This window comes from Nannobrachium achirus, assembly GCF_963921795.1.
Source record: "Nannobrachium achirus genome assembly, chromosome: 22".
In the NCBI taxonomy this organism is placed as follows: Eukaryota; Metazoa; Chordata; class Actinopteri; order Myctophiformes; family Myctophidae; genus Nannobrachium; species Nannobrachium achirus.
Window position 1 is genome coordinate 41,770,670 of NC_137829.1, and position 24,084 is coordinate 41,794,753.

A 24,084-nucleotide genomic window follows, 5' to 3' on the forward strand; every position below is an offset into this window, starting at 1 on the left:
GCTCTTCACCTTGGAGGGTTAAGTGTGTTGCATTCAAGTTAAAAACACTCAAGAGTACATTAAAACAGAGAAATTAAAGGGGGAGGGGGGCACAGTTAAAAAGGAGATCAGTTAAAAGCAAGGTCATTGAAGTGGGTTTTAGTTGCCTCTATAAGCCATCAACCGAGGTTGCCTGTCTGATATGCAGGGGGAACCAAATGAACCCTGACGGGTTCGGTCATTTGGTTCCATTTGTATACTGTCAGAGTTAGGGGGAGACCTTGAAATGTAAAAGTTTGAGAAAGACTGCTCTATAACACATGGCTACCAAAGACAGCATCGCCATGTCTCTTGCTATTTTCTCAGCAGTTCAGCACCGAGTGACCGGAGGGGGCAGGGGACATATTCTGCAGGCAATCCGACAAATAGGAAGGTGCTAGACCACTCAAGGCTTTATAAACAAATCAAATCTATCCTAAACTTCACAGGGATCCAGTGCAAGGACTCAAGTGCAGGGGTAATGTGGTTTTCCTGTTGTTGGTTAGTATATCTGGCTGCTGCATTTTTTAACGGGTTGCAGCCGCAGTTTGCTTAGGAGAGCCTGAGTAAAATGCGTTACAAGTAGCCTAATCTATATAATACCTTGATACCTTATATCTTGATAATACAAAGGCATGAGTCCATTTCTTAGCATCCGCTAGCAGGGAGAGGAAGGTTCTACAACGTTTCTCAGATGACAAAAGGGCTATTTTAGTGACATTGCTAGTGTGCTTTCCATAATTATTATTATTATTATTATTTATTTTCAAAGTGGGCCATATTTGAAAATATAAACCCATAAAAACCGGGACGAGTTTAGCTATATTGCGTGTGTGTGTGTGTGTGTGTGTGTGTGTGTGTGTGTGTCTGTGTGTGTGTGTGTGTGTGTGTGTGTGTGTGTGTGTATGTGTGTGTGTGTGTGTGTGTGTGTGTGCGTGTGCGCGTGTGTGTGTGTGTGTGTGTGTGTGTGTGTGCAGGGGCGAAAATGGGGGGGTGACAAGGGGTTTTTGTCACCTTCCAGGTCCAATTTCGCCCCCTCCATTCACTTCCAGAAGTCCCCCCCGTCTCCCCCAGTCAGGGACCCCCAAGCCAAACTTTTAGGGGTCTGAATTCTGAAAATCACGCACTAAACACGAGCGATAATGTTTGAAACCCCCCCCCGTCTAAAATCCCCAAATGGTTCGGTCCAGTGCCCTGAGTGGTGCGTGTTCCCCACACTCCCAAGCCCCCACCATTGCGCTTAGGTTCACCGGGATATACGCGGTCGCAGCCTGTATAGCAGTTTACAGTTGACTCTGACAGGGCCGGCGGCAGCCCACAATGGCTGAGGGTGCTATGCTTTAAGTGAAGGATACCCAACTCAAATCGGCCAGGTGAAAACAAAAGGCTAAATTTGCATACCAATGGGAGTGTGTGCCAAACCGGTTGTGGCCAGCCAATGCTGATCTACTGTATTATAATGTAAATTTCGGGAATTACTGAGAGGTGGGGGTGCTCCCTGGCCAAAATGAGGGTGCAAAGCAGGCCTCAGCACCCTCGTAGAACCGGACCTGCTCTCAGAGTGAGTGATGACATCATAATGTGGCGACTTTGTTTTGGCTGTGGTGTGGAAGCATGTTTGGAGGAAGGACAGCATGATTTTTTCATTGGACAGCTGGAATGGACTAAAGCACAACTACTGACTGTGGACGTCGCATATTAATAAAAATAATAGCTCTTTTGGAATTCCAAAGGTTTGGTTTTGCCTGTTTCTTGTTTCTGGATCTGGACAATGACATTTGACGCTATGTACATTTATTGGAATTAAATGGATACCGACCTCACAACCTGTCCCAAGTTGCTACAGAACTAGAACTGTACATTTCGGGAGGACCAAGTTGACCAACAAGCAACAATGGTAACTATTTACTTTTTCCCTAAGTTGTGACTTTCTGATGAAGTGTTTTTTCATGTAAGCTTTGGTTGTGTTGGTTATTGCAGTAGTGATAACTTGAAAAGTAAATAAATAATACATCATAAAACCGTATCTGAAGGAAAATGAGGGGGGAAAACTGCCCGAAAACCGATCTCTGCACGCAAAAAAAAACTAAATCGGGCGCGAAGCGCGCGCACACGCACTTTTTATTGTGGAGATTTCATTTATCGTGAAATCGTCCTCCGTCACACACTAGGATAATTTCACCTTTTATTTTGCCGAGCTGCATTAACTCATTCGCTGCATTTAAAAAATTGCCACTTTCAGGCTGAACTGCCAAATTCTCCATATGCTGCCATGTAATCCATAGTACTGCCATGTAATCCATAGTGCACAGATCACATGTGTGCACGCCGTTCACAGCTTAAAAAGAAGAGGAAAAAAGGAAATCCGAGGCATTCATGAGATAGCAGCCATTATGTTTTCTTCAAATGTAAACAAACATGGCTGCCATGTTTGAAAGATGGGGTTGGTCTGGGATAGAGTTCTCAAATTCTGCCCGTCGCCCGAACCCGACCATACCCGATTCTGACCCGAAATTTAGATTCAGGGTAGGGTAGTGCCTAAAATTGTTTCATCTGTAACTCCAAAAGTCCATTGAGTTCAATGGACGTTTTCTATCCCTTTTCTGATTGGACAAACTAATGTCCAATCAGACAGGCTTGGTCATGCTTCACGTGACATCACAATAATGTCATATTAAATGGTAAGACGGTATTCATTTCCCAGCTGATTCCTCGCGTCAGTGCAACCACACTTGCAATTTTGCAGAATTGCACCTTTCTAGTTTATTCTTTCTTTGGGCGATAAACTTTTTTTTGGCGTGTTTCACCGCCCACAGTTTTTGCGCCACAAAGTTCTATCGTTTAATTGATATTAATTTATTAGTGAATTAATTGTCCCCATTGACTTGAATGGGAAAATGCAAAAACTCACATTAGATTATTTTTCTCTCCCAAACCATAGGGGCTACAGTTTTACAACTTGGAGAGGAGGTTCATAATGCATACAAGGATTAATTGAAAAATAATTACATCATTCGGCCTCATGGTGGCGCTATAACAGCTCACTTTACGTTTTGGCTTATAACTCTTGAACCGTAGGTCGGAAAATTAAAATATTTTTTTCCCTGGATTCCTTGGGCCACGCCCATTTGCGTCAGGATAGATTTTCCGCCATTTAGAATTTCCTTCAAAACACACTTTTTGCTCCTTTTCCTATATATTTTCTCCAAATGTCACACAAATCGGTACACTTGATCTCTGGACCCATGCATTTAACATATTCAAGCGATATTTTGATAGTCCATACCGTTCGTCCCTAACAGGCTTCCAAATTTAGCGGGAGGGGCCCATTTCGCACATAATAAAAACATCAATGTGTTCAGCTTACAGTGGCGATGTGTGCTATTACTTTTTACAGCAATCGGCCAAATGGTGGCGCTGTAGGAAGCCTTCGAAAGTGCAAACTTTGAACAGGTATAGCTCATGCTCTGTTTGAGGTACAGCCATGAAACCTGTATACACTTATGCGTCTCCTCATGCTGAACAACCTTTACGCTCTGACTTTTGACCTCTGACCTTTAGTTCTCCCACCATTTTGAATTATATGAAAAACAGTAAAAATCTATCTCCTCCTGGGATTTTCGTGTCACGTGCACGAAACTTTTTTGACATGAAATTTGAACCTATATCTACACAGGCTATGTGGTGAGAAGTTTGAATGTTAAATAATTATTTTTTAATAATTCAATGAATATTGCGGTTTTATGCAAATTATTCTTCGGCCTCTAAATCATACATGCAAAGTGACATGTTCATGGCATTTGGCAAAGATGTAGAGGGTTAGTCCAAATATCACTGAAACCAATTTTATTCCAATTGGCCAAAGGGGGGCGCTATACGAAGCATTTGAAAAACTTTAAACGGGCATAAGTCATGCCTCGTTTCGTTTAAAGACAAGCAAGTTGCTTACACGCGTGCCTTGACTCAAGCGGAAGCCATCTGTGTCCTTTTTAAGTAAGCTCCGCCCTTAGATTTTCCGCCATTTTGAGCAGTTTGTAAACCGCTTAAACCCGCTTTTATTCTGGAATTTTCGCATCACATGCACAGAACCTTTTTTACGTGAACTTTGGACCGATATCTAAAGATCTGTCAGATCGTTTTTTTTAAATTGACACGTTCTTTTTTCATAATTCAATGAATATTGCAGTTTTATGCAAATTATTCTTCTACCTCTAAAACATACATGCAAAGTCAAATTTTCATGATGAACTACTGTAGAGGGTTAGTCCAAATATCACTGAAACCAATCTTACCCCAATTGGCCAGAGGGGGGATCTTTTAGCAATTTGCATGAAACATTCTACACACAATCTAAGGACCTTTATCTAACATGCCTATGAAGTGCACACAAAACATAATAAAATAATAATAATAAATATAGCTGCAAGCAGCGAGAAAGTGGCCAAAAACACCTCAAATCATGAACACAGCCTGCGATGTGCGTGAAATCTTGCAAGCACATTCCCACTAGGTCAAGGAACAGATGCCAACCTTCTCACATTGGCCTGTTATAGCGCCACCAGCGAATCAACTTTAGCATAACACATTTTTGGAACAAAATGCCTCAAATCATGCATGCAGCGTCCGATTGTGTCAGTAACGTCAAAGAGAGCACTGCTTGCGATCTTGACATTTTGTACTTTTATAGCCATTGTTTTCTGGCTTGAAGCGAGCCCACAATTGTTTCGAAGGAACAATATTTCTAGTTATTTTTATTTATTTTTTGTGTGTGTGCACTTCATAGGCATATTAGATAAAGGTCCTTAGATTGTGTGTAGAATGTTTCATGCAAATTGCTAAAAAAAAACGGGTTTAAGCGTTTCACAAACTGCTCAAAATGATATAGCGCCCCCCTTTGGCCAATTGGAGTAAGATTGGTTTTAGTGATATTTGGACTAACACTCTACATCTTTGCCAAATGCCATGAACATGTTACTTTGCATGTATGATTTAGAGGCAGAAGAATAATTTGCATAACACTGCAATATTTATTGAATTATTAAAAAAGCATGTTTCAATTTAAAAAAGAAATCCGATCTGACAGATCTTTAGATATTGGTCCAAAGTTCATGTAAAAAAAGTTTTGTGGACGTGACGCGAAAATTCCAGAATAAAAGCGGGTTTAAGCGTTTTACAAACTGCTCAGAATGGCGGAAAATCTAAGGGCGGAGCTTACTTAACAAAGACACAGATGTCTTCCGCTTGAGTCAAAGCACGCGTGTAAGCAAGTTGCATGTCTTCAAACGAAACGAGGCATGACTTATGCCCGTTTAAAGTTTGAATTTTCAAACGCTTTGTATAGCGCCCCCCTTTGGCCGATTGGAATAAAATTGGTTTCAGTGATACTTTGACTAACCCTCTACATCTTTGCCAAATGCCATGAACGTGTAACTTTGCATGTATGATTTAGAGGCCGAAGAATAATTTGCATAAAACCGCAATATTGATTAAAACATTATATTTCACTTTAAAAGAAATCCGACCAGACAGTTTGACCGTATTGGTCCAAAGTTCATGTGAAAAAAGTTTTGTGCGCGTAACGAAAAAATCCCAGGAGGAGATAGATTTTTACTGTTTTTCATATAATTCAAAATTCTGGGGGATCTAAAGGTCAGAGGTTAAAAGTCCAAATGTACTTAAAGTAACAAAAGTAAAAAAGTACAAAATGTTTGAAAATAGCAGATCTACAAGCTCACAACGTGTCGCACTGCGACGTATTGTGAGCTTGTAGATCGGCTATTTTCAAATAGCCTTGCTATAAAATAGGGCTAAAGTGGGTTATGTATGTTTTATAATATAATAATTTATATCTGCAAAGTAACTAGTAACTAAAGTTTTCAAATAAATGAAGTGGAGTAAAAGTACAATATTTGATTTCCGAGATGTGGTGGAGTACAAGTAAAAGTATTGGAAATTGGAAATACTCAAGTAAAGTACAAATAACTCAAAAGTGTACTTAAGTACAGTACTTATGTAAAGTTACTTTACACCACTGATGTTAAGTCATCAGGCTGAGGCAGTGAGTCACTCCCAAATCTTAGACCATTGCCACATTGTCACAACAGCGGTCCCAGTCAGAAGACTGGTCCGGCCTCACACTCAGTCACTAAGCATCACTTCTTGCAGCTATTCCTCTGACCCCAGACTGGGTTGATGTGTGGATTGGCCTCCTTCAGGGGGACTAATGTGATATGGTGAGGCAATCATTTGATTAGTGAAACATGTAACAGTCCTGAACTATACACACAACAATAAACTCATTTCAAATTAGGCTATATCGTCGCTGTCAGGTGGAAACCGTGGATCTCCAAAACGTTTCCTTTCCAGGATATTGGAAAAAAGAACCAATGTAGTTATTATTATGTCACAAGCTCTTGTTAACATGTCATTAGTACAATATTTATAAATCCCATAGACACACTTAACCACTTTCACTTGGTTTCTGCTCGACACCAACAATGACTTTTCTTTTTTAGAGTGTTCATAAATAGTCATGTACCCACTCCTTCACTGGATGTAAGGATCTATGTCTATGTGAATAATACCTTGAATAATGAACAATGAATGCCTTTGAATCAGAGCAGAGGAGTATGTCCGTCTCTTTTCCTGAACTAAATATCTCTTTACTGAGCCAAATGGCTTCTTCTAAGTGCAACAATAAGATATGTGGCCTTCACAAAATGATAAGATTAGACTACTAGTACCGCACAGAGATTTGTTTCCAACACAGAAACACATGAAGACAGTAACATACAGGTACATGCATAAAGACAGATTAACATACAGTAACATGCAGGTAAAAACAAAGACAGACAAACAATACATAGAATATCCATATATACATGCAGTACATAAATGGCAGCACCACATTGCCAGTGAAGCATTTAGTTGAATCACATGAACCCCAGTGTCCCTATTCTGGGCATGTCATCATAATCATATTAGCAAAAATAAACAACCTGTTTTCACCAATGAGATTTGGTGTAGAGCAGGGGTCTTCAACAGGGGGTCCGGGACTCCTAGGGGGTCCTCAGAGTTACTCAAGGGGGTCCTCCAAATCTTTGTGATAGAAACGTGTTTTTTTCCCCCTTTTTTATATTAACCACTTGAACCGTAGCGTCCATATTCTGAGAACTTTAGCCAAAAATAGCCGATCTACAAGCTCACAACGCCTCGCAGCGCGAGGCGTTGTGAGCTTGTAGATCGGCTATTTTTGGCAAAGAGCTTTGGAGGGGGAAAAGAGCAGACTAAGTACAGTGAAAATTCAAGTTTATTAAGTATTGATGGTTCAAGTGGTTAAATATCTCAAAACACAAATTTACATGAATCCAAAATACACTGATGATTGTGCTGTCAAACAATGAAACTATGGAATCTATAAAAAGGTTGTGGGGGTCCCTGCTTCATCTCTCTCTCAACTAGGCCTGAAAACATTGAAGACCCCTGGTGTAGGGTGTAAGAAGCAGGGGGCAAAGGCAGAGCCCCTAACATCCCTATTCTGGGTACAACACATTGCGTTGTGAGCTTGGAGATCGGCTATGTTCGGCGAAGAGATTTGGTGTTACCGGGGAAAAGGAGGGGCCCAAATACAAACCCCTGGGGGACCCCGGTCAACAAAGTATGTGCGTAGGTTTTAAGTGGTTAATGCAGCAATGGCAGAGTGAACAAAACTCCTGCTCAAGTGAGTTTTTTTTTAATTTCTTCCCATTTGAAAGACCTTTTATCTGTGTCCAAATGGAAGTGATGTGTCATAGCGTTCATTTCTGACTTGGGGGGTGGGAATTGCCACTGTTTGTAGGCATAGGCAGTCCTACTGTATTCATCACGTCAGCGCACGGTCTTGTAAACTTTCACTCACAAGTGGAATCTAAAATCGGAGGTTCCAAGGTAAGCAGAGAGGCACCAGGCTAAAGAAGATGTGCATTTTATGGCTTTAAAGTTTATTTGTGTGTTAAAGGGATAGGTTCACCCCAAAATCCATTTTATTCTACCCTATATATACTTAAACTTTATGTTGATTTCTTTACTGTTGAGTGAGAAAACAACGTTGCACATTAAGTCATCTGGGGACCCCCCAAAATAATTTGGGGACCCCCCTAAGGGTCCTGACCCACAGGTTGAGAACCACTGGTTTAAGAGATCATAGATTGATGACATCACTGGCATGGTACTGAGGGGAGGAGGTACACAAATTTGATCTCCACTATACAATGTATATGGTAATGGAGATTAACAACAATTATATCCCTTTTCACGAAGGACAATTGTTCATCACTCCATCTGATTTTTCTGTGTGTTTGATAGAGTCTATCAAACCCACAGAAAAACTGCCTTTTACAAGCAATAAGTGCACATCCGCCTTCAAGGTGATCTCCCACAGGATTTCCCATGAATTAATGCTGTCGATAGGCATGTGTTTCAGAAAATCCTTATATTATGAGTTTCTTTTAAAGGAGTTGTTCACCCCCATTTTTTTCTTTTCCTATCGATAACTCACCCCATGGAGACTTGAGTTCAAATATCTTTTTTAGTTTTTGTCGCATTCCCAAGCCAATGATTTGATTATAATAAGTGTACCCCCATTGATTCCAGATGTAGACAAATGCATTTAAGCCTGGTAAGCATTTAACTCACATTGACAAATAGGTATCCTTCACAGGTGTTACCTATAGTGCACATGGGCAACATAGCCTATATGGCCTACCTGGACCAAGATTAAAATCTAAATCTAAATTTGCAAATCATCAAAGTCGGGGTGAAACCACAATGCATTGTGCATGGTGACCATTGTAGATATGCATTTTTTTGTGCAGGTTGTAGATAATTATCCTATTTCACAACCTTATGTTCATACAACAAAGTATAAAATGGGTGTTACATTAATAAAGACAAAAGATGGACTATTCCCGACAGTGTCTATTTGCAAAGGTTTATCAGTAACAGTGTAACTGAAAGGTAAATCAGACTGGTGGAGTTTTCACAACAGGATCGTTTAAATAATAGTCAGGGGGACCAGCCAATCACACAAAAGACTGACACGTTCATTTTCAAATAGTCTAAACTGGCACTAGCAAAGGGTGATATTAGTAAACCCTAATTAAATCAAATAACAATAATCACATTATCCATATTAAACTCTTTAGGACACATCTGCCGAGCAGCCATTATGTGTTCACTTCTACACTCCTTAACAGAGAGTTATTCCAGTTGCCCTTTGCACACCTGTTGGCAGATTGTCCAGTGAGCTGTCTCTTAAAATACATTAGCTGTTTCCCCTGCAGCAGCAAACACAAAGTCCACTTTGACTCTTGCCCCTGCAGACTTACACACCCCAAAATATCTGAACCCCGCCAAATCTCTGTGGCTCAATCATCTATATACCCACATCCATGCCTAACAGAGCCATCATTGAGTGCATGCTTAAGGATCCCGTAAAATGCTATCAGCCGCTCTCTTGTCCTAGCTGTCCCGCTTTCTTGCTCACCTCTTTATTTTTAGCCTCCAAACAACTGGTCTCCTAAAAATGGGCCTGTCTCGCGTGGGTAGGAGGAGAGGGGTGCTGCTATGTGCGGCATCCAATCCCCAGTCCTCTACAGGCCTGATAGTCCTCCTCTTTTGCCTTTGTCTCGGCTGGAAAGACTGAGATACATGGTCACTGGTCCCTGTGCACATAGTTTTGGATTACCAGGGACATCTTAGGGATCGACTAAAGGACCAACCTTTACTTCTGCACTATTTGCTGTATTTCTCTATGCTGTTCCAGGGGACGCGGTGACCTTGCCAGCCACACGGATCTGCATACTGTGACCAAACCATATATTCTCTGACTCTCAGGGTGTGGGTGGTAGTTGTGTGGACCATGCGCTCCCTGTGGTTGTTCTTGCTCCCTTGCCTGAGTCTCGTGCCTTTGGTCCCCGCCGAGAAGGGCCTGGAGTTCCCCCGCTATGACGGCAAAGACCGCGTTCTGGACATCAGCGACAAGAACTACAAGAAGGCCCTGAAGAAGTACAGCATGCTGTGCTTGCTCTACCACGAGCCCATGCCAGAGAGCAAGGAGTTACAGAAGAAACATCAGCTGACCGAGTTGGTGCTAGAGGTAAGAAGACACAGGGAAGAGGAATAAGAGAGAGAGAGCAGGGAAACCTGCTAGACAAGGGGTCTTCAACAGGGGATCTGTGACCCCTAGGGGGTCCTCAGATTTACTACAGAGGGCTCGCCTAATCTTTGTGTGATAGGATAATCTTTCTTTCCATTATCCACTTGAACCGTAGCATCCCTATTCGGTGGAGATTTTTAGCCAAAAAATAGCCGATCTACAAGCTTATGTGCACTTGTAGATCGGCTATTTTCGGCTAAGAGGTTTGTTTGGTGCAGAGGGAAAGAGGAACAGACCAAGTACAGAGTGAAAGGTCAAGTTTACTAAGTATCGGCAGTGGTTAAATGTCTGAACAAACATGTCAAATAAGTCTAGCAATCTATGAAACCTAGGAAAAAGCTTAATCTGCAACACACTTTTATACAATATGTAGTGGGGGTCCCTGCTTCATCTCTCTCTCAGCTAAGGGGTCTGTGGCCTGAAAAACGTTGAAGAGCCCTGCGCAAGACGAGATGGTGGATGGAGATGAGTTAATAAGAGAGATGAAGAGAGATATAAAGGAGAAGCAGGTGTGTGCTGTGGGTGGGCGAGGCATGAGGAATGGGGGACTTGTAGGGGTGAATAGGTCATCGCAGTTCAAAGTTATACGAGGCTGTTGGCTAGGGCATTCACAAATAGTCATTTTTAGTAATCGAATTATTCGACCTCAAAGTATTCGAATAGTCGAATATTCGACAGGACTGGCCAAACTGTCAAATATTAAGTAAGCAAGAGGCAAACATTGTGAAAATAGCCGATCTACCTACCAGTAGATCTGCTATTTTCACAATATTTATCTGCGGAACCGAGTCACATTAAATGTAATTATACCTACAATTCCAAGTGCTTGTCAGGGTGGGGGTCCCCAGTTTAGATATGTTTATTTTGGGGGTCACGGCCTAAAAAAGGTTTGAGAACCCCTGGTATAGAGCATTAACAAATTCATCCACCAGGGGCATTGACAACTCATTCTTATGACTTCCTATCTAGCCAAGTTTTATAAACTATATATGTTTTAAAGAGAAAACAATAAAAAAATAATAATAATAAATAAGCGAATATTCGACTTTGGTGAACAACATCGAATAGTGACTATTTGGTGAATGCCCTACTGTAGGCTCGTATAACTGATTTACTGTACCAGAGCATACAATAAAATCCTCAGTGTTCATGTGTCCATTCGTAGCCTTTGAGTGTACAAATGCGTCAGTTTGGTTACATTTGTATGCCCAGTTAAATGAACGCTGAGGGAGTTATTGCAGTACCTTGGTCCCACACTTGTCAAATAACGCTCTGATGAGGTCAAAACCCCATAGACTTAATAATTGACTTTGTAAGAAACTGCGTATCAATATTGGAGTCAACAGAATATTCGCCCTGCCATTTCAACGTTCCCATATATACAATATCATATGTGTGTGTCTGTCTATATAGTGTATACTGTATGTGTTTCCTCTAAGTCAATCCATGGGGGTCTGCGTGTATAGTCTCTCACAGGGTTATTTCTGCTAGGCTAATTGTGCACCAGAGTCTCACACAAACTTAGCCCTGTCATGCTTCCCTGGCTCTCCAAGAGTGTCAGAAACAGGGCAAGGGCTCCTCTATGTTATGTTATTGCTTTAAGGGAGATTGAAGTGGTTAGATGCTCTATAGCAGGGGTGGGCAACTTTGATGATGGAGAGGGCCACTACATTTTCACACTCACTCCAGAGGGCCACAATGCATATACATAGCAAAAATAGCAGATCTGCGGTTAATTTTTCCATGTTTTGAATTGGAACAGCTGAAATCAATAATATATCAGTACTCTAATATCAACCTGAGGGCCGCATTAAGTGAAGGTTGGGGCCGCATGTGGCCCCCGGGCCGCCAGTTGCCCATGCATGCTCTATAGGATGGGTGAAAATGTTGAACAATTGCTTCTTGGAAGAGAAGTTGCTCGATTTAACCATATTAAACATGGCATTCCTATTCTATTTTCAAAAAAAAAGAATTATGAAGAAGTATAACATGCAGTAATCTTGGTCTCTATACTGCCTCCCCCTGGCCAGCCGGGGCGCCTGATGGAGGGGAAAGGAACTGGTTGGAATAACGTGTTCCTTCCACACGCTACGTCCAACCGGGGAAACTCCCCCCTGTCGGGTGAAAAGAAGAGGCTTGGACTCCTCATGCATAGAAGGAAGCATGAGGTCAGTCCGTTGCTCTCCCCAGGTTGGCAGAGGGAGTGTGTAGCGCCCAGGATTACATTAGATTAGACAATTGACAGTAATTAACTTTGATCATCCTTTGCAGATTGATTGCAGCCCCTCTTCAGATAAGGTGTCCATTTGGATAATACTATGACGAAGCTAAAACTATAATACTATATGAGGCTAAAACACCAAGAAGACCACAAGCTGAAGTGTCAGTCAGCATGCCAACCGCAAATATATACAGTACTGTATGTATCTGTGCATTTCATCTTTATTTGAGTTCGTTTTTCAGTAGGTCTATTTTTAAGCCCAAATATAAAATGATAAACTTGGTAGATATTCAGGTTTAAAAGGATCCCCGGCTAATAAGCCAAATATGCCTTACATACATATATTATAATTGCCCTCTATAACTAAAAATGTAAGACACCATAAATATTGTGTATATATAGCTAAGCTTTTACTTAGCAAGGTTCATGATGTCATTTGTCTGTGTGTGGTCCAATGTATATGCTAATACAACATATTTAAAATATTGTTTTGATGTTCATATTAGTTCTCAAATTCATACCCGAGCCCGAACCAACATTTAGGATAGGGTAGGACCTAAAATGTATGCTAAATAGTCGGGCCGGGTATAGGGCCTCGGGCTCAATGAAAAAGGAAAAGATTTTTTTTAATTATTTTATCTCTGTAATAGAATTCTCAAATTCTTTCCAAACCCGAACATACCCAACCCGACCTGACGTTTTCGGGCCGGATAGGGCCTAAAATGTATGCTAACTAGTCGGGCCGGGTAGGGCCTCGGGCCGGCCCAGTTAGGGCCCAGTTAGGGTAGGGCCGGGCCTTCATTTTCGGGCCCGTTGAGAACTCTAGTTCATATTAACCGTATAGGAAGTATTAACTTGTTTTTTATTGTGACAATGCTAGTAACATTCCATAGGGCTGGACCACACATGGACAAATGACATCATCAACTTGCGACAGGCGTTGTCCCCCTTGAGTAAAAGATGAACAGTTTCTAAAATAAATAGAATATATAAGGTGTTTATTTTAGTCATAGAGGAAATTATAATGTATTAGATTAGAGATTTAGATTTCCTTGCTGTCAGAATCCTGCGCAGGGGGTGACAGCATGACTGTTCATTCGTTATCATAGTATGTGATGCTGAGTTGCCGTCTGATCTGTAGAATGTAACTTGAGACCTAGCAGTCTTCTAACTGATAATAGCCTGGGTTATTTTACACAGCACAGGTGGGACGTATTAGCGGGGACTAGGCACCACTGTACCCATGTACAAAGACCAATATGAACTTGACCTGTACGAAAGGTTAAATATATTTGACAACATACAGCACGGTATAGTGGTCAGACTCGGACGTGCATGCTTAGTTTTGTTTGAGCAGTTGCATTTGGTCCATGGCACATCACAGAGACACATTCCTGTGTCCCGTGGGATATTGTTTGTGCCAGCAGCACAGTCAGATGTTTTAACTTTTGAATGAAACTGATGCTGGTATATGTCTCACACAGCTGCGGTTGGCAGAGGATCACACACAATCCCACATCCTGTCAGACCCCTGTTTGTCCCTGGCCCTAAAACTAGCAACAACTAATCCAGCTTACACTTCTCACGTACTAGTCGGGTCCAAAAACAAACAAATCAAAAAGTTCACAGGCCTAGTCACCGGTCATCTGACTGTCAGTACTTGCAAACATACTAGTCTGTCTAATTATCTCTGGAGGCGGAGATTATGTTTCATAGTTCATACAATCAAAAATATACTGTATTTACTTCAAACAAGTTCTGCTACAGTAATATGCCTACAGATTTTGTCCAAGGCTCACACTTATCCATAAACATTAACTCATGAGTCATGTGATCAAGATCTATCATACATATCGTATATTCATATATATATTTCCCATAGGCTACGATTGGCTCCCAAAGTAGGCTATGCCCATTTAGCAAAAAACATGTAACCACAAATGCAATCTAATGTCGCTGTTTGTTATAAACGCTGGATAAGAGCGTCTGCTAAATGCATCTTTTACACTAAATTAAGCACAATGGTCGCATGATGAGTCAGGGGACAATGACTGTCAAACAGGGTTTTGATACCCCATTCCGTTTGCCTTTCATTGATTTAAAGAATATGAGGGCAGGGCCTATTAAAACAACAACAACACCACCATGAACACAACATCCAATCATACCCAAATTGGAGTTGGGGCCTAAAAAACGCTTTCCCTTGTGCCCATTATAGGTTGTGCCACAAACCGAATGGTTTGTCGTACACACTCTATTTCCACCCGCAGCTTCCTCGTGCCCTGACGCTACCCCATAACTAGTCTCGCGTGGCCAGACTGTTGCCTCCGCGATTTGATCAAATGCTCCCGGCATACAGTCTGGCAGACGGAAATAGAAACGGTGAGTGCGAGATAAAGCGGATGTGACGCAACCGCTCCCTTAGTGCAGTAGCAATAACATGTCCTACTGGAAGCGTTATGTCTCCTTTCAACATTTCTGGGGGCTTTATTTTGTCTTTCTCTGGTGTTATTGGTGTCACCTTCATGATGTTTTCAAACGTTTCATAAACTATACACTCATAACAATAATAGGCAGCTCGAATGAGACTACAGTTGGGACTACAGTTCAGTGCAGCAGTGGCTACTTCCGATACTCGCCGTTCGGGAGCTGCTCTTCCAGACTCTATATAGCATTCAGAGATTGTGGAATAGTTGTCTGGCTACGCGAGACTACCCCATAACTGATTCCAGGGTAGGCAACCAGCAGGCCTGTTGGAGATCTGCTCTCTGAAGAGTGCACTTTTCTAGTTTGAAATGCCTCCGTTGTGTTGGGGCTGGTCTCCAAATCTCATTGACTTAATCTAATTCACTGCACAATGGCTATGATGGTATGCTTAGCCTTACGGTTATAAATAGACCACAGCATTTCGGATGATTATGTAACTGTTTCTATGGTGGCCCCTGGCCTGTCCTTTCTCTGGGCCGTGTTATCTTGCCAATAACGCCACCACCCAGGGGCGTCACACCAAATTCTGGGTCCTGGGTACAAGGATTCACTGCGGGCCCCCCATGAATGTTAACTATTGAAAAATAGCAGATCTACAAGCTTGTAGATCTGCAATTTTTTTTTTTAATCGTGAAAATGTGTGCCAAGAAACCTATGTTTCCATGTCAGTGATGCTCAAACATTTTCATGTGAAGGACCCCCCATCTCAAAATATTTAGTTCCAGGGACCCCCCCAGAAGCAAAATTTGTGTTACAAATGTTCACTTAAAAAATACATATATTCAAAGATTTGCGCACATTTTCACGACTTTTCAAAAATAGCAGATCTACAAGCTCGCAGCGCGGCACTCGGTGCAGCGCTGTGAGCTTGTATATCTGCTATTTTTCAATAGCTAAAGTTACTAGGGCCCCTCCACCTTGGGCCCTGGTAACTCAGTCCCACTTTCCTACCCCTTGTGACGCCCCTGCCACCACCACTAATCCTTTGCTCAGCTAGCTCTGTCTTCTAGCCAATGAAACGGACTGTGATTGCATGGGTCTGTACATATAGCACACTATGTATGTCTGCAGACACATATCATGTGCCGTTCAGATTTGATTTGATATGCTGTAAGTCGCTCTGGATAAGCAAGCAAGCCTTGCCAAGCCATGAGGCCCATAGGGCAGGAGCCTATCTCCCGTTTCTGTCGCGTGAGGCAGCTTGATGTACAAGTACACCCCCTGGACATGACACTAGTATGTCGCAGGGACTTAAGGACCTTGGCACGGGCAGATTCTCAGCGCGGAAAAATCGCACCATATTTTCCGAATGTGAACAAATCCGGACCCTGCATGAGGTCATAAAGACATAAAGTTCATTTATTGACAGTTATTTTCCGTGCGGGAAATCGGAACCTGTGTGCAAAGGCCTTTACCCCTAATCCAACCCATGATGTAGAGTGCCAAGCAGGAAGGCAATGGGTCCCATTTTCCGGCCGGGGATCAAACCCGACCTCCCAGTCACAGGGCAGACACTCTAAGAGCACCGAGCTGCTCTGGATAAAAGAGTCAGCTAAATGCCTAAATATGACTTACAGTATAGTATATAGTACACTGTTGTCCCTTGCTTCCAAGTACTCCGAAGCACAATTGAGAGACAATTTAGATAACTCTCTTGGTAATTTTGTTAGATGATGATGAAGAATCACAAGTAATAGTAACCCTGTTACTGATCAGTTACTGATGGCTCTGTTCAATCTCATATTTAGCTTTCTCTTTCACATCATTAAAGTCTTTGATGATATTTTCTTTCTTCTTTCTTCAGATGGCTGCCCAGGTAATGGAGGAGAAAGACATTGGATTTGGGATGGTTGACTCTCATAAAGACGCCAAGGTGGCCAAGAAACTTGGTAAGTGCATGAAGTGTTATATCTTCTATCCAACTCATGTCCTTGAGCAAGGGCATGAGTTGGATCGAAGGAGAGGATTATCTTTTACTTTCTCTCTCTCACACACACACAGTAAAATTGATCATGTTTGTTTAACTATGTGTAAAAACCATTTAGGTTCCAGGATTTAGGATTTAGGATTTATGTGCAACATCAGATGCTAAATCAAAAACAAAGTATACAGAACATATGTAAGTAGGCTTGTCTAGCCTAAACTACATTGTTACCTACCTACTTCCAGTGTTCATTTTCACAACAAATTCTGATTTAGTCTTTTGAATATCACACCATTCATTTTTAGTCCTATTTTAGTCATCCGAGTCGAGTCATCTTAGTCTAGTTTTAGTCGACTACATATCAAAATCTTAGTCTTTTAATCTTAGTCTTAGTCAACAAAATGAACACTGCCTACTTCAATCTTTTTCATTTACACCATTTCCCTTGACCCTGCTGTAGGTCTGGAGGAGGAGGGCAGTGTTTACGTGTTCAAGGCAGACCGAGTGATCGAGTTTGACGGGCTGATGTCTGCCAACACCCTGGTGGAGTTCCTACTAGATGTAAGTGGAGTGATTGGACAGGCTTCTTGTACTAATCAACACGCTATAGCAGTGGTCCTCAACCTTTTCAGGCCGTGACCCCTAAAATAATCATATTTGAACAGGGGACCCCCCACCCTGACGAGCACTACTTGGAATTGGAGGATTTGTGACATTACATTTAGTTTTCACATGATTCTATTGTGAAAATAGCAGATCTACATGCTCACAACGCCTCGCAACGCGAGGCGTTGTGAGCATGTAGATCGGCTATTTCCACAATTTCTGAGGTATTAAAAAGGTCTTAAAAGTCCTTAAACAATGTTGCACATTAAGTTAATCATCTGGTGACCCCCCAAAATAATTTGGGGGGTCCCGAACCACAGGTCACAAGCCATGTGTTCTGGTCCTCTCTTTTGGCCTGTTAATACTGTATCAATACTGCAATGTAGAAATACTTACAAGTAGAAGTTGTAGATAGGCTCTTTTCAGATGGCCGAAATGTACTGTATATAGAGCTGAAGTGGTTAGTATATGTTTTGTAATAATAATCAAAATCTACAAAGTAACTACTAAATAAAGTTTTCATGTAATCATAATGGAGTAAAAGTACAATATTCTCCTCTTGAGATGTATTGGAGTAGAAGTAGAAGTATTGAAAATTGTAAATACTGGGGGCGCCCGCTGGCCTACTGGTCCAGGCGCATACCACATACTGTAGGCATTGCCACATAGGCATTGATGCCTGCCGGTTCAATTGCTGGTTCGATTGCCGATCCGAACGACCCTTTCCGCATGTCACTCCCCGTCTCTCCCCCACCTCCTGTCAGTCTACTGTCCTATCCAATAAAGGCATAAATACAAATCTTAAAATATATACAGTATATATACACTATTTACAAAATAAATTGTAAATACCACATACACAGCCATTTACAATATGCTTGTGCGCCTATACTGCCAGGAATATTATTAATTTCCAAGTTATCAGTAGCCTAACCCAGCAGGGATAATATAATTGCAGAATGTAGTACACGTACTATACCACTAGAGTGTGCCCAACGATTAGGTCTTGCAGTCTGGACTCAGCCTGGACAGCATGTGGACCATAATGGCCGCCTATGGAGCCGCCATTATGGCTCCCGGTCCGCCGAACGGGAGCGATCCTGGAGCGCGTGCACCTCATGCGCACGCCGTGTACACTCGTTTTTGCTCCTGAGTGACCACTCTGTCAGCCTGCCATTTTTTTCCGAATGAAAATCCGTCTAAATATGGTAAAGTTTGATAAGAAAAACGTCAGCTTTCAATGCTATGGAAAGGCCTATGCTTTGTTATGGCCGAACGACTTCCGGGTTACGTCATCGATGATGTCATTTCCATCGCATTTTCATAGCTTAAGCTTATATGAACCTAGAATGGTCATTTATAGCTCAAGAAATGTCAAAAAAATACCAAAAAAATCAGAAAATGATCCCCGAGGCGACGTTTGGCGATCTGGCTGGCTGGGCTTCGTCAAAATGGCGATGGAAGGCGATTTGGCTGTGAAGCAGATACTGAGCGAAGAAAGTAAAAAAAAATACCTCAACATTTGACTTAAGTATAGTAATTGAGTACATGTACTTTGTTACTTTACACCACTGCTGTATTGTTGGTCCCTAGCTGTTGGAAGAACCGGTGGAGGTGATAGGGAACGCTCCGGAGCTGAGAGCCTTTGATAGGATGGAGGAGGACATCCGCCTCATTGGCTACTTCAAGAGCGAAGACTCTGAGCGTGAGTGTGTGAGGCTGTTAGGATGAGTGAGCTGTGAGTGTGTGACGATAATGCAAGTGAAAGGGCGCGTGGGTTTATACTTGATTTATACTTAGCGCGCCAGTATTGTCCTGCTCCATGTGAGCTTGTAAATCTGCTATTATTTTATGCAACATGGCACAGGCGTCCAACCAAGTATAAATCAAGCCTATGAGCGTGTGCGGCCTTGAATGTAATAGGATTGTGATCATTTTCTGTGATGGGGTCTTCCAAGGTGAATATCCTTCGTTCATTTGATCTCATCGCCAGTGATTTACAGTTCCATTTTTACCACAACTTTACATGCAGCTGCCGGTGCCTGTTTAATGCGAAGAACTCAGTGAAGTGCAATTTATTATGATGAGGACCACAGCATCTGCTGTTGCCTCTGACTTAACTGTGGGAGCATGAACCAGGGAGCAAAGTTCAGCTATTTCTGTACCCTGATGCAGGGACGTGCTGGGCCCCTGATTCAGCCCGGGAAAAAGAGTTGGAGAGGCCCTCATTGCGCGCTATAGAGAGATCTCTCTCTATAGCGCTGCTGCTACTCAAAGATTTGCCATTTCAGATCATGAGAAGTGACAAGCCAGTGGGCCAATTACATGAATTAGGCCTTTTTTCGTTGTTGTTGGGTGGAAACCTTGTATGTCCAAAACCGTTTGTTTAGTATTTATCATTTAAAAAATGATTTAAACTAGTGAAAACAGCCGATCTACAAGCACACAACGCCTCGCGGTGCGAGGCGTTGTGTGCTTGTAGATCTGCTGTTTTCACTACTTTTGTGCAAACAGTTTAATTTTTACTTTTGTGCAAACAGTTTAATTTTTTCCTAATGGCCCGGCCTGGACCGGCCGAGAATGAACCGGCCGTTCGGGAGTTGTCCCGCTTTTCCCAATGGCCAGCACGTCCCTGCCCTGATATGTCTTTTGACATCTCTCCTGAGGCCACAACAAGCACGCACCGATGTAGCAAAAGAATAAAAGTGAACTGTTTTGTGATTTTCAGACTAATAAATAACTTATGATGGTGGTATTAATTATTGTATTAATGTGTGCTTAATTTTGCAAAAATAATATGCAATACGACTTGCTAGTTTGTCTTTATCTACTGTAATGTCTGTCACCTTAAAAGTAGATCAAGTAGATCAATCACAGATCATGCTGCTTACTGTATGTGCACGATGTCACGAAAGAGAACCACCTCCATCCATAAACAAACGCAGCACAGTCTGTACAACCAGGAAATGCCAAACGTATTCTCACGAAGGCGAGAAAAACGAACTACAGCATTCCTAAAGATCACCATTTCCATTTTTGCCATTTCTGTACTATACAGAAATGTTGCCATTTCTGTATCGTACCACGCTGTGCATTGTGTGACTTTGTACACAAACTTCACACATTTAACTTACTATTGATGGCTGCATTTTCCCTTTCCTCTCCTCTTTCATCCTCAGACTACCTTGCTTTCAAAGAAGCAGCAGAGCAGTTTCAGCCCTACATTAAGTTTTTTGCCACATTTGAGAAATCTGTAAGTAGTAAGCAATGCTCTTTCACGAACAAAAGACAAATCTGAAATGAATAAAGATTTGTGAAAAAAGTGTCCAACCTTGAGTGGGACACAACTTTGCCTTGAGCTGTCTTTGGCCTTGCCAGGTGGCCAAGGAGCTGACGCTGAAGATGAACGAGGTGGATTTCTATGAACCCTTCATGGAGGAGTCCGTAACCATCCCCGGCAAGCCACACTCCGAAGAGGACCTGGTGGAATTCATCAACAAGCACAGAAGGTCAATTGGTTGCATTGCCTCTGGTGTTAATTGAGGCCTATAGCCTATACAGTCTAAACATAACAGCTATGTTGTTGATGTGTGACACAGAGCTCATATTATCTTCCCTGTGTGTTATCAGACCAACCCTGAGAAAGCTGCGAGCTGAGGATATGTTTGAAACATGGGTGAGCAAGGACCTCTTGACATGCACATCATAAGACAGATTGATGAAATAATAATACTAAAAAGACCTTTTGATTTCTGTTTGACATTTGTGAAATGCCATGATTTCTTTGTCAGGAGGACGACATGGAGGGGATCCACATTGTTGCTTTTGCGGAAGAGGAGGATCCTGGTGAGACCATTGGCAACGTCATGATAAAATAATATCATATAATACCGGGGGTCTTTGAAATAAAAAATAAAAAAGGTTGCGAATCACTGAACTAAACTAAACTATACTGGAACGTGGAACCCCAATCTGTAAACTCCTCAGTAATTATTTAACTTTGAAAGTGACATACTACCACGGGTCCAAATAGGATCTATTTGGACCCGTGGTGGTCCCCCGACCCAATGTTGAGAACCAGAGGTCCAGACACCATGGAGTACAGTTTCTGCAAGACTCACAGTGCTCATCGTGCTTGTCCCATGTGGTGTCCATTTTCCTGCAGATGGTTTTGAGTTCCTGGAGATCTTGAAGGAGGTAGCCAGAGACAACACCCATCTCCCTGACCTCAGCATTGTCTGGATCGACCCTGACGACTTCCCACTGGTGAGAAAGAGAGATAGACAGACAAACTAACACACACATGGAAAGAGGGGAAACCATATAAATATACAGTCATCAATGTGAAGAAAAGTCCTCTGTGTGTTCATTACAAAATGGTTAAATCAACACTGAGGATTTGACTGCGTCGATATCGCCCTCAACATATGTCATTTAGTGGTCTATTTCTTACTAATATGCTGTTCTTGCTACCCCTCTCAGCTGATTCCATATTGGGAGAAGACATTTAAGGTGGACCTGTTCAGGCCTCAGATCGGAGTCGTCAATGTCACAGACGTAAGTCCCAGACCGGCCGGCCTTGAGGAAAATCCATGGAAATCAGACTATAGTATATTGGATTTTCCCTGATGTTATTTAACTCTGTGGTTCCCCACACAGCCCACCCATCTGTCCACTTAGTGGTCAGATGGGTGGGTCTGCGTGCATCGACAAAATTGTGTTGTGGCTTGGATCATTGGAACGCACATAGTATATGAGTTCTTATCAGTATCAGAATCAAAACGAATTTCTCAAGGTTTTGAAGATAAAATACCATGACTATTTATTTTTTTACATACTTTTAAAAAATATATTAATTAGTGTGGCCGCCTATAGGCAACACACTAGTTCTCTCCCAACTTTATAGAGTACCCCCAAAGTCCACTAAGTTCAATGGAGGAGTGGTGTATGCTTGACATCAGGTATAGCCATCACGTTTAGCCTATAAATAGGCAACCACACTCTCAATTTCCCAGAATTGCACCTTTCTAATATTATCAATAAAATCTTTGTGTTTTGCCAATTATTTGGGAGCCCATTTGCAAACCACAGGTTGGGAATTGCTGACATAAGTAAGCCTTGCCGAGCCTATCTCCTGTTTCTGTAGTGTGAGGCAGCTCGATGTACAAGTATACCCCCTGGACATGGGGAGAGTGTTTTTTGCAGGTCGTTCAGTCCGAGTGTATCAAAAGGGCAACTGGGTTAAGCTTGTGATTGGCTGCGCGGAGGTGCCGAAACGTCCCGTCTGGGGGACGGAGATACACCTAAACCTAACCTTAACCCTGAACCCTAACCTCAGTAAAACTAACGCTGGTGAATGCTAACCTGCTGAATGCCAACCTGCCGACGTTGGTGAATGCTAACCTGGTGAGATGCTAACCTGCCGACGCTGGTGAATGTTAACCTGGTGAATGTTAAACTGGTCGGAGCAACGTTGCTTTTTTGATACACTCGGGATGAAAGACCTGCAAAAAATTCTCTCCCCCTGGACATGACACTAGTATGTCACAGGCACTTACCCCCAATCCAACCTTTGATGCTGAGTGCCAAGCAGGGAAGGCACTGGTGTCCCATATGACCCGACTGGGGTTCGAACCCCGACCTCCCAGTCTCAGGGCGGACACTCTAACCACAAGAGCACTGAGCTGCAACACAAAGGTTGGGAATTGCTGATATAACTCCTCTTCATCTTCAGGCTGACAGTGTGTGGATGGAGATGGACGATGAGGAAGACCTGCCTACGGCTCAGGAGCTGGCGGCCTGGGTTGACGATGTTCTCTCTGGCAAAGTCAACACTGAGGACGATGATGACAATGATGATGATGATGATGATGATGATGATGATGATGACGACGATGATGACGATGATGACGACGATGATGATGACGATGATAGCGACAACGACGATGGTGATGATGATGATGACGATGATGAAGATGATGACGACGATGACGATGACGACGAATAATTCTTAAACTGTGAATTGTAAACCTATCATTGACTTCTTTCTTGTCACACTTGCTGTTGTCAGAGTGAGTGGTTTCAGGTTAGCAGACCTGGATTCAGCCAGCAGGGTCGTCATGCAGTGTCACAAGAAGCCACACGATCACAGCAGGCTGGTTTTAATAGTGTTTACGTTGTCACTTTCACGTTTCAGAACAATCTCTATGGGATTTGTGTTGTGGTGGTGTGTATGCTGCACACAGTAAAAGTCTGCTTGGGACAATGGGACACAAAAAAATACATATATTTTTTGAAATATAATATTTAAAAAACGAATTGAGTGGAGTTTTCCTACGTAAGTAAGTAATATTTGAGACAACAGGAGCCCGGACCACCATAAATAAGATAAATGGGTGTTTACAAGGAAAACGTACAGAGAAAATGTATTATGTTAGCACGTGGTCAAGTCAAATATTTCTGTTTCTGAATAAGGTTTTCTGCAATTAAGCCAATATAACATAGGCTATCTCAGGTCTTTAGTTGAGCCTTGAACATTGCCCCAACTAGCAAGTCAGCTGCTACTTGAATAACCAAAATGGCACTTTCTATCATACTCTTTACATATTTCCCCCCACAAGCTGTAAGATTAAA

At 42.2% G+C, this 24,084-nt stretch overlaps 1 protein-coding gene across 4 annotated transcripts; it reads left to right on the forward strand.

Annotated features, from left to right (window-relative positions):
* Window positions 1-1,640: 1,640 nt before the first annotated feature.
* Window positions 1,641-24,084, forward strand: casq2 (calsequestrin 2). Of its 4 annotated transcripts, none has more exons than XM_080753261.1 (12): window positions 1,641-1,915; window positions 9,821-10,153; window positions 16,726-16,810; window positions 17,306-17,406; window positions 19,045-19,156; window positions 20,631-20,704; window positions 20,830-20,960; window positions 21,082-21,127; window positions 21,243-21,297; window positions 21,617-21,717; window positions 21,934-22,008; window positions 23,186-24,084. In XM_080753261.1, the coding sequence occupies exons 2-12, from the start codon at window positions 9,917-9,919 to the stop codon at window positions 23,456-23,458; spliced, it is 1,290 nt and encodes a 429-aa protein (XP_080609387.1). In that variant the 5' UTR covers window positions 1,641-1,915; window positions 9,821-9,916; the 3' UTR covers window positions 23,459-24,084. The 4 variants fall into 4 exon arrangements, with proteins under 4 accessions (XP_080609387.1, XP_080609388.1, XP_080609389.1 ...); XM_080753262.1 differs by having other exon boundaries at window positions 9,892-10,153; XM_080753263.1 differs by having other exon boundaries at window positions 9,983-10,153.